Source organism: Lipotes vexillifer, unplaced genomic scaffold (genome assembly GCF_000442215.2).
Source record: "Lipotes vexillifer unplaced genomic scaffold, Lipotes_vexillifer_v1.1 scaffold1544, whole genome shotgun sequence".
NCBI classification, from domain to species: Eukaryota; Metazoa; Chordata; class Mammalia; order Artiodactyla; family Lipotidae; genus Lipotes; species Lipotes vexillifer.
The window spans coordinates 421,105-432,340 of record NW_006791108.1 but is presented as its reverse complement, the minus strand read 5'-3'; the positions used below and the strand labels follow the sequence as shown (position 1 = coordinate 432,340).

Genomic DNA, 11,236 nt, shown 5'->3' with positions numbered 1-11,236 from the left:
TTCCCTATGGTCACTACATACAATCGAGATAATAATATAAAGTCCAGTATTCTGTTTGTGCTTAACGAGTGTCTGTGTGTGCTAAGCAATTTCCATAAATTATTTTATGAAAACCTTACGAAGTGTGAATAATGGAAGTTTTCAGTTTATTTGGAGGGTTAGTGCAGAGGTTCTCGGTGATTTTATACTCCTTTCCCAGGGGACATATGGTGATGTCTGAAGACATTTTTGAGTTGTCACAGCTGGCAGAGGGGGTGCTACCCGCACCTAGCGGGACAGCCGTCACACACATCAAAGGATTATCCAGCCCAAAATGTCAGTAGGGTCAAGATTGATACCTGGCTTAGTGGGAGACAGTATTACGATCTGCACTTACGAAGAGAAAACTGAAGCACAATGGGGGAAAGCATCGTGGCAAGGACACACCTCTAATAAGTGACAGAGCAGGGGTTTGACCCCAGGTCTGTCTGACCCTGAAACCCACACTCACAAGTCCTTGCACACACACTAACTTTCCACTGTTCACCAGAGAGAGTGGACATGTTCCAGCAGCACATTTTTTTCAATTAAGGGTTAGAAGGTAACTGGCCAGTTTTAACAGTTGCATCTCTGATGAGAATTGCAGCTCCTTACCGGTTTTACTTACTTTAAAGTACTATTGTTGTGGCTCCCTAGTCATACCCAGTGAAGACAAAACAGAGAATAAACTACAACTCCTACTCACCAGGTTACCTGGTCTGTATGTGTAAGTAAAGCTTTAAGTTTGTCTGTAATTTCCTGCATGTTTCAAAATTTAGGGATTTTAGAAATTAGGCATTTTTTTAAAAACTCATGCAGAAATAAATAAACTTGGGCAAAGTATACCTAACGTCAAGAACTCCATTAGCATTCCCATTATAAATCAGCCCAGGATGATCTTGGAGGCCTTGTGTTCATGTGATAAAATTGAACTATGGGAGATGAAAGCAAAGTAGCTTGGATTTCCTCCTCAGTGCCTCCCAGAAAGAATATTTGTATTTTTTTTCTGGATTTTTCTCAAATGGTTAGGTGCTTTTGAATGATGAGACTTTAAACAAAGTTAATTAACATGCATCTGTTGAGATTCCCTCTAAGCCGAATATTTAGACTTAATATCTGGGAATCCTTTTTCCCCAGATATTTGAAATGGTTATGAAATTTTATATTCGGCTACGTATCTTTAACTAGACAAGTAGAAATGAATACTGATTTTATCAGCTTTCTACCCTGTGTATTCCTGGGGGAAGGATGATTGATTTTTTTCCTAATTATTTTTATTTTCCATCAAAATAAGACATAGCTTACAACATCACATGACAATAGAAAGGCTTACAATGAAAAATAGTCACGCCTCTGCCACACCTCTTCCTATCCAGAGACTGCTCCCCAAAGGCTTTTCCTTTCAACTCTGTTCTCTGTTGCTTCTATTATTTACCTACATATTTCTATGTAAAATTATCATATTGCTATTCTTGTCACTCTCTGGATGAGAAGTTAGCTTTCCTACATAGCAGCTCCTTCCCTTCTTGAGGCATCCCCCCATGCTCTAAATGTATTTATACAGGTCCTCAATCCCTTATCCAAACCCTTGAGGCCAGATAGGTTTCAGAATTCAAAATCTGGAGGACTTTGGAAAGGTCAATAGAGTCATATACCATGTGTTACTTAACACCTCCAGTGGGATCTGAGGCAGCCCTCCATAATGAAGCACACAGTATTTCTGCAACAAAACATGAACATGGATACCAAGTAGGATAAATAAAGACTATAAACTCATGTCCGTTCAGGTCAGGTTTTGCCATCAAATGATGTTGCAAACTTACAAAAATCTGTTGCTTTGCAGAGCTTTTTGGATTTCAGAATTTTTTTTTAATATAAGGAAATATAGACCTAGATTATTACTTGTTTAAATCAGTAGTCGATGTTTACATTATAATGACAATGTAAATACTGTTCAGTGCTGAGTCAGCACTGGTATGGTAGGTGCATGTGATTATATATTTTTTTCATGAAATCCTTTGTTTTTCCTGGAGTAAATTGCCTTGTTTTATCATTCATTTAGTTTTCTGTGTACTCATGACTAATTTTTTCCATGCTTTAACAGGTCTGACAGATTGCCTATAAATATTTATTTTGTGGAATTCTCCTGTAATGCTCTGTCCTCCTCGACCACACGTGAACTGGTAGCTCTCTAGTCCTATTGTGTGGCTACCCCACTTTGACTTTCCACCATATTCTTTTGTCTTCCCCTTTCTTCGTTTATACCATTCATTTCAGCAAAGAATATTTTCTAATAGCTTCTGGAGAAAGGGTGGTTGAGAGTTTCTGTTTATTGAGTCCTGGTATTATCATTTTGTTAGGTAGAGAATTTTAACTTGAAAACAATTTTTACTCAGTATTTTTTTTTTTTTTTTTGCGGTACGCGGGCCTCTCACTGCTGTGGCCTCTCCCGTTGCAGAGCACAGGCTCCAGACGCGCAGGCTCAGCAGCCATGGCTCACGGGCCCAGCTGCTCCGCGGCACATGGGATCCTCCCGGACTGGGGCACGAACCTGCGTCCCCTGCATCGGCAGGCAGACTCTCAACCACTGCGCCACCAGGGAAGCCCTTTACTCAGTATTTTTAAGGCATCTTTTTTGGGCGTCTGGTACCCGGTGTTGCTATTGAGAAGTCGAATGCCATTCTGACTCCTGAAGTTTTAAAATGACACAGTTTTTCCTTCTGGATGCTTTTAGTATTTTTTTTTAATTTCTAGTTGTCTTAGTGTGAAGCTTTTAAAATTCTTGTGCTGGACATTTAGTGGGTATGTTAAATCAGAAGACTCATTTTCTTCTACTCTTGGAATTTTTCTTATATTTTACCTTTGATGATTTCCTCACCTCCATTTTATCTAATATCTTTGCAATTCCTGTTAGGCTTGGGCTCAGAACATCCTCCTCTGAAACTTCCCAAGTTTACACAAATAATGATACATATGACTTTTCCAAAGTTGTTTAATATCCTTGTATCTTGACATTGAAAAACCACCAAGCAATCATTATTGTTTTAACAATAGCGTTTGAGATTTATATGGAGAAATATGAATGATGTTACAGTCGTGTTTTTTCTCTGACCACCTCTGAAAATACCGTAATGAAAATGATCTGTTCTATTTTAACAGACATCGAGGGGAGCATAGTTAAAGTATGAGACCATTGACTGTTGGAAGAGATTTCACCCCTGGGTTTTTTCCTTCTGTTTATTAGCTCTGTGGTTATGGCTGAATCATTTAAATTTCCCTGTTCCTTAGTTTTCTCATTTATAAAATGGATATATTATTATTATTATTATATTATTATGAGGATTATATTATTATGAGGATTATTGTGAGGATTAAATGAATTATATTATTCATTATATTATGAGGATTAAATTATTATTTTATATTATTATGAGGATTAAATGAATTAATGTATGGGAAGCCCATAAAAAGGTTCAAGGCAGACTTAACATAAACAAGAAATTTTAGGTATTATTATTAGAATGATGATGATGATGATGAAGTTCTGTAGTTTTTTAGATGGTGAGAATAATAATGCTGATCGCCACATCTGCCTGCCCAGAAGGGCCCAACTTCAGGTCTGCCAGCCTAGGTGTTTGTTTGCCTGCTAAGTTATCTGCCTTTTCCCCCAGTGACTGCAAATGTCAGGAACAAAAGACAAGTGCTGCGGGCTTCCCAGTGTGGAGGATGGTGAGCCTGCACATAAGCATAGATTCTAACAGCACTTAAAAAGATAAATAGTCAGTATGATTATACATCAACAAAGTCTAAGAATGACAATAATAATGTGATAGGATGATGGAATGTTGATTGTTTTCAAAGCTAAGTTGTTTTTACAATAAATAAAAGAAAAAATAAATAAATAAAAGAAATGCCCAGAATTCCAAGCACTGGACATACAGAAAGGAAAAAAACTAGTAGCTGAGGTGGGAAGCAGCCGCATAGCACAGGGAGATCAGCTCGGTGCTTTGTGACCCCCTAGAGGGGTGGGATAGGGAGGGTGGGAGGGAGGCGCAAGAGGGAGGGGATATGGGGATATATGTATATGTACAGCTGATTCACTTCGTTATACAGCAGAAACTAACACACCATTGTAAAGCAGTTATACTCCAGGGACTTCCCTGGTGGCACAGTGGTTGGGAATCTGCCTGCCAATGCAGGGGAACACAGGTTCAAGCCCTGGTCCGGGAAGATTCCACATGCTGCGGAGCAGCTGGGCCCGTGTGCCGCAGCTACTGAGCTTGCGCTCTAGAGTCCATGAGCCACAAGTACTCAGCCCATGTGCCACAACTACTGAAGCCCACGCGCCTAGAGCCCGTGCTCTGCAACAAGAGAAGCCACCGCAGTGAGAAGCCTGTGCACTGCAACAAAGAGTAGCCCCTGCTCGCCGCAACTAGAGAAAGCCCGTGCGCAGCAACAAAGACCCAATGCAGCCGAAAATAAATTAAAAAAAAAATCATACTCCAGTAAAGATGTTAAAAAAAACAACAACCAGTAGCTGAGAAAGCCAATATGCCAGGTTAAATGCCTCACCTAGGACTCCAAACTTTTATTATAGTGTAGCTTTGTGACTTGCTTTGACATTCTCTTTTATATTCCCTCTAATCTTCTGCCTAATTTTCTTATCATTGCTTTGAGGCAAGTTTACGTTTTAGCCTGCTGTGTAATAACTGAGATGGGATGAAAGAATGGAAGAGGTCAAGTGGCAGGTCCAAGTAAGAAGGCAGTAGGAGTCAACTTTGAGTCTGTTGTCTTCTCAATAGGAATGATGTTCCCGACGTTTGGCGACATCCACCTGGCCCCCTTTTCTGATGAACAGCTGTACTTGGAACACCACTCCAGAGCCAACTTTTGGTAACGTTCTCTTCTCTCTTCCCCTCCTTTCAGAGTAAAGCAGAGTTCTTAAACTGTTGACATTGTGGGTCATATACTGGCGTCAGGGGCTGTCCTGTGCACTGTAGGCTGTTTAGCAGCTTTCCTGGCATGTACTTCCTGGATGCCAGTAGCACCTTCCCCCTAGGTGTGGCAACCAAAAATGTCTCCAGACATTACCAAACATCCCCTTGGAAGGCAGAATCACCCCCTGTTGAGGACTACTGAAATAGACAAATAAGGGAGCCGGTTAGACAAAATCAAACATCCAAAAAACTGCCCTAATGCTAAAATAATAGCATCCTCCCCCTGCCTGCTGTTCCTCCCTTTCCACTTCCTCCATCCGTTCTTTTGGCCCAAGGCTATGGCTTCTGCTAGAACTTGCCTTTGTCAGAGAGCAGATCAATCAATATACCTTCATGTAAATGAGTCGATCCGAAAATTTTTGGAGCTCCCCTACTGATTAGCTGTTGACTTTTGGGCAGTTCACTTCATCGTCTGAGACTTGGTTTCTTCCATTGGTAAACACAAAACTCCTGCCAGTTTGAAACGACCATTCCTTCTGCCTTTCTTTCCTGAGACTGGTTTTTATAAGGAGAAGGAGGGGGGGAGAATGACAATATTGGACCTGTGGGAGGGAGCAACAGAACAGACACCATCCAAGTGGGAATGTGAGGCACGTAGGAGGGAGCACAGCATGCACCGGCAGGTGGGTGAGGATGTGTACTAAAATGTAAACTTTTCAGTTCTGGCTAAGGATGCAGAACCATCCAACAGCAATATCCAAAGTTGATTTCCAGGGCTTTCTCTTTGTAATGCCATCCCTTGGTGAAGGGGCAGGAAATAGGAAGTGCTTTGGTTCCCCACATTACAAAGTGCTATGAGTGAGGTCAAAGGGTTATGATTTTTCTTTCTCCCCAGTTTTTTCTTGCAAAACAGGCTTTCCCACCACAGTTTCATAACCTTTAATGGCTTCGATTCAATCTGTAATTTTGAGACTACAAGCCACAGAATTTCCAGTGGGGGTGAATGGCCTCTTAGTGTGTATGTGTGTGGTGACAGAGGGGGCAATGATGTCATGTAAGGTCATGCTGACCCTAAATATTTCTATCTTAAATGGAGAGGTTGGAGAGAGAGGAATTTCAAGTGACAGAGTATGCCAGACTTATAGGGGAGATTGGTTGTCCAGGCAGTTTTTATGTGATCTCCCAGCAGTACCATCTGCTGCACTGGTGGTTTTGGCAGAATGTCTTGAGAGAAATCAAGGAGGCGGCGGGGGTGGGGGTGGGGGCGGAGTTGGAGACTGTTGAGTATAGACACCCCTTTTGAGGAATCTCACTGCAAAGGGAGTTAGAGAGATGGGTGGTGGCTGACCAGGGAAGTGAGGTATAAAAAAGGTAGTTTTTTTAATGGAATAAATAGAACATGTTTGCATGTTTGATGGGGAGCCCAGCCAGTCCACTGTGATTATTAATACTCTCTAGGCAGTAAGAACTCCCTTGATGAGCTCACCCATTCCCACAGTTCAAATACCATCTCTATGCTAATGATTTCCGAGTGTATCTCTCCAGACTTGTCCTGTGAACTCCATGCTTTTCCATAGCCAACTGCCTCCTGGACGTCTGCCCTTGGACAGACGCACCATGTCCACAGCTCAACTCCCGATCTCCCCCACTGCCACCCCACACCTGCTCTACACACGGTCTTTCCACCTCAATTGCTGACAACTTTATCCTCCTAATCATTCAGGCTCCGAATCTTGAAGGCCTTCTTTCTTGGTTCCCCATACCTAAACCATTAAGGAATTATGTTTGTTTTACTTCCAAAGTACATTTGACCCCTGAACAACACAGATTTGAACTGTGCGGACTTTTTTCAATAAATATATACTATAGCTCTACATGTGAATCTGTGCATGTGGAGCCATGGATACAGAGGGCTGACTGTAAAGTTAAAGAGCATTTTTGACTGCGTGGAGGGTGGGTGTGCCAACAAACCCCCCTTTTGTTCAAGGATCAACTGTATATCCAGAATCTGACCGGTTCTTCCTGTATTTACTGTTTCCCCTTGACTGCAACACTATTATCTCTCATCTCAGTTATTATGGTAGTTTCTTAACCTGTCTATTCCAACATCCCCAAAGCCCTCCAGTAGGTTCTACCCAGTCTGGCTCCTCATTTTCTACTGCTGTGTTCGCTCCACTCCAGCCTCCCAGACTTCCTTGCCCATCCTCAGGCGTACCTGACGCACTCCCACCTTAGGGCCTTACATTTGCTCATCCTTCTCTGGAATACCTTTCCCTCCAGATTCACATGGCTAATTCCTTCAACTCCATAAAGTCTTTGTTAAATGGCTTCTCAATAGGACCTACCCTGACCACCATATTTAAAGCGGCAGCCATACCACTCCTAATCCCACTTATTCTGCTCTGTATTTTTCCTCCAACACTTATCGCCTCCTAAAAGACTTACTTATTATTGTTTATTGTCCGTATCCCTCCTCATAGAATGTAAGCACTGCAAGAGCTGGAATATTGTCACTGTTCACTACCTATCCTGCCACATGGTAGGCCCTCAATAAATATTTCTGATAAAAACTCCTGTGATCTCAAGCATGTATGGAAGTAATTACCATCAAGATGTTAGTTGATACCTTTCTCATTTTTCTTTTTCTTTATAAAATTAGACTCATACCATAAATACCATTTCATAGCGCTTTTTAAAAACGTTATTAATACCTTGTTGACATGTTCTCAGGTCTTTTAGATATTATTTTGCTGCGGAGTATTTCTTGTGTGGCTCTCTTGTAATTTATCGACTCAAGATCCAATGTTGGGTATTAAACTATTAATTATAATTTAACCCTATACATTCTGTTAAGAAACAATACTAAGGTATTGTTCCTATATTCCACAAGAATGTAGAATTTTATAGGCTTCTATAAATTCTATAGGAAACAATGCTAAAGTGAACATCCTGTTATAGAAATCTTGTACATTCTATTACCTTACAATAAATTGCTAGAAGCAGAATCACTGGACCAAAAGGTGTGAAGAAAGAACTTTAAAAAAATTATTCTGGGTCTTCCCTGGTGGCGCGGTGGTTGAGAGTCCGCCTGCCGATGCAGGGGACACGGGTTCGTGCCCCGGTCCGGGAAGATCCCACATGCCGCGGAGCGGCTGGGCCCGTGAGCCATGGCCGCTGAGCCTGCGCGTCCGGAGCCTGTGCTCCGCAACAGGAGAGGCCACAGCAGTGAGAGGCCCACGTACCGCAAAAAAAAAAAAAAAAAAATTATTCTTATATGTTGCCAAATTGCCCTGTAGAAAAGCTTTACCAATTAACACCTCCACCAGTGGTATATGAGAATGTCTGCTGAGTCTTACCCATACAGGATATGTTCTGTTAAATGCCAATTTGATTTGCCAAAAAAATGGTGGCCGATTTATTTTTAATCTGTATTTCTTTGATAGCTGGTGCATTTGAATGGTTTTATTTTTAGTCAACAGATACACACACAAAATTTTTTAATATATAGTTATCAAAATTCATAGCCTTCACTCTGTTTCTACTTTCTGTCCCTTTATAAGGGGGTTTCTGCATTAGACTACTAGCATGAAGGCCCTCTGTTGTATCGATCCAAGGAACAGGTGGTGAAAGCTTGCACGATTTCTGATTTCCATTAGAAGAGGCAAAGAAGTGGATGCTGGCTGAACGGAGGGAGGGGGATGCAAAAAAGTGAGTCTGGGTGTATTCTGAGGGAGTGGGCTGAGAGACTGAGGAATAAATAACAGGCTAAATAAATAAGATCCCCAGATACAACCCATCATCAGTCCTCACCTGACTTAACTATCAACAATGCCGCTTGATGCCTTTGACTCTTCACTTCGCTTCTGAGCCTAAGCCCGATTTTCTTCCTTCCTTATTGGCCCTAATTCTCCTTTGCTGATTCTTCCTCATGACTCAAATCTTTGATGTTGGATTGACTCCTGGTTAGTTCTTAGATGTCTTCCTATTTCTGTCTGTGCTCACTTTCTTACTGATCTCATTTAAAATACCGTCTTTATGTTGACAACTCCCATAGTTAGAACTCCAGGCCAGACTTCTCCCCAGAACCATAGACTTTGGATGTCCAAGTGGCTGGTGACAGCTCACCTTGGATGTCTATTGGGCATCTTAAATTTAATACATCCAAAGGCAAGCTGCTGATTTTCACCATCACCCCCTGCCCACCCCTGCAAAACAAACATAAAACAAGCAAAACAAAAAACCCTGCTTCTACTACAGTCTTGCAATAGCCTCCTAACTCATTTCCTATTTTTAAACAACAACCAGCACGATCTTGATAACACATGATTAGATCACGTTATTCCTCCACCCAGAACCCTCCACTGGCTTCCGATCATCTGCATAAGAACGTCCAAAGTTCTCCCGATAGATGGTAAGACTCCGCCTGATCAAGTTCCACCCTGCTGTCCCTCGGACATCATCTCCTGCTGCTTGCTCTCTTGTCCTCTCCACTCTGGCCTCATTGGTCGGGCTCCCTGCTTCCCCTCGAACATACTAGGCTTGCTGGCACCTCACTGCCCTTCCCTCTGCCTGAAACGCAGGTGTCACTGTGGCTCCCTCTCACCTCCTTCAGGTCTTAGCTCACCTGTCATCATCTCAGGGAGACCATCTGTCGTTTAACACTTGTAATCTCTTCCCTCCCGGAAGCCCTTATCCCACTTCTCACTTCCTTTTTCTCTGTAGCACTTATTATCATCTGCCATATATATGCTTTTACTTATCTGTTTTATTTCTTGGCCATCTCCCCCCATGAGACTACGAGTTCTGTAAGAGTGGCTGTTCTATTTACTGCTGTGTCCCCATCATCTGACCTAGATGATCATAATTGCTCAATACATTTTTGTTAACTAGAAGACAAATGCATTATTTATGAGATTTCTTTATATATTAAGGATATTAAGACTTTGTTGTAGCTTCTTCAGAATTTTCTCTTCGCCTTGTAATATTCTTTGTGGTGGTTTTTACCACAAAAGGAGTTAAAAACTTTTATGTATGTAAATCTACCAATATTTTATTTTACAGTTTATTTCTTTTCCTTTATTTGAAAAAAGGCTTCCCCACCCTGAGTCTGGTATTAGCTTCCTTCTACTTCTTTCATATTTTACTTTTTTTACACTTAACAGTCTTTCAAATACACATTTAACTCTAAAATTCATTTAAGTATGCAGTAAGCATATAACTTTACCCTTTTTAAATAACCAGTCATGGGGTTCACTCTTGGTAGACAAACTTACTACATTCTGGTGTTAGTAGCAGTCACCTACAGAATTAATAATTTCCTTTTCTTACTTGATTAAGATTCCTTGGCCCTTATTAATTAAGATTCTGAAAAGTATCTCCTGAGAGTAAGGCTCAGTCATGAAGAATCATCATTCTCAGCTGTAAAACTTCTTTAGGTGATGGGTACTACTGACAGTACTGAAAATATATAATTGGTTCAGGGGGTTAAAACCAAGTCTTTTAAATACAATTTTTAATGGATTCTCATATCAAGAAAAATACATACATTGGATCAATTAAGAGGAGTAACCAAATATTCTCAAGAAGTTTGAGATGATACTAGTTTACCTTATTTCATTTATTACAGTTATAGAACATACAAGCGTAGGCAAGTAGGCAGTAGTTAAAAACTAGATAAATCAGACTCTAGAACCAGATTCAACTGTGTTTAATTCTTGGTTCTGTCAATTACTAACTGTAAAACCTTAGCCAAGTTAATCTAATTTCTTTTAGACCCAAGTTTCTTATTTATAAACTAAAGATAAAAGTGTTACCTACCTGGGGATGGGGAGTTTAAGGGATGGGACCTCTCCTTGTACAACTGTCATAGCCCTTTCTTCAGAGGCCAGTGTGAGGGTTCTAACAGATGCTGAATATGTCTATCCCAGTTGCACATTCAGGGACTGGGAAAATAACTACATGGTGGGTGTGAACTCATTGGACACCCTGTGCAATAGACTTGGTCAGACCTTCCTTTGCTACCTCCATAAACCCTTACTAACCAGAGATATCCTAAGATTTCTCTTATCAATATCACTTCTTATCTCACATTCCTCAAAAAATCTAGATATTCTCCTTTCTCCTACATAGTTGCTTTGCCACAGAGAAGAATTGGGGAATGTTTACCGTAAGTTCCTGCAGTGGCATTGCAGAGTCCTCCCTCAAGGGACTGGGTTTCCACTTCAGTCATGGGCCAGTGGTCACTGGATCCATAAACCAGATCTCTAAGTTAGATCTGGAAA

At 41.1% G+C, this 11,236-nt stretch overlaps 1 protein-coding gene across 1 annotated transcript in view; it reads left to right on the top strand.

Annotated features, from left to right (window-relative positions):
* LOC103081973 (histone-arginine methyltransferase CARM1-like) overlaps nt 1-11,236 on the top strand; it is a 167,804-nt gene that overhangs the window by 125,422 nt on the left and 31,146 nt on the right. Inside the window, exon 7 of the mRNA XM_007464199.1 lies at nt 4,821-4,911. Coding sequence (XP_007464261.1) covers nt 4,821-4,911 — 91 coding nt within the window. The remainder of the gene's footprint in view (nt 1-4,820; nt 4,912-11,236) is intronic.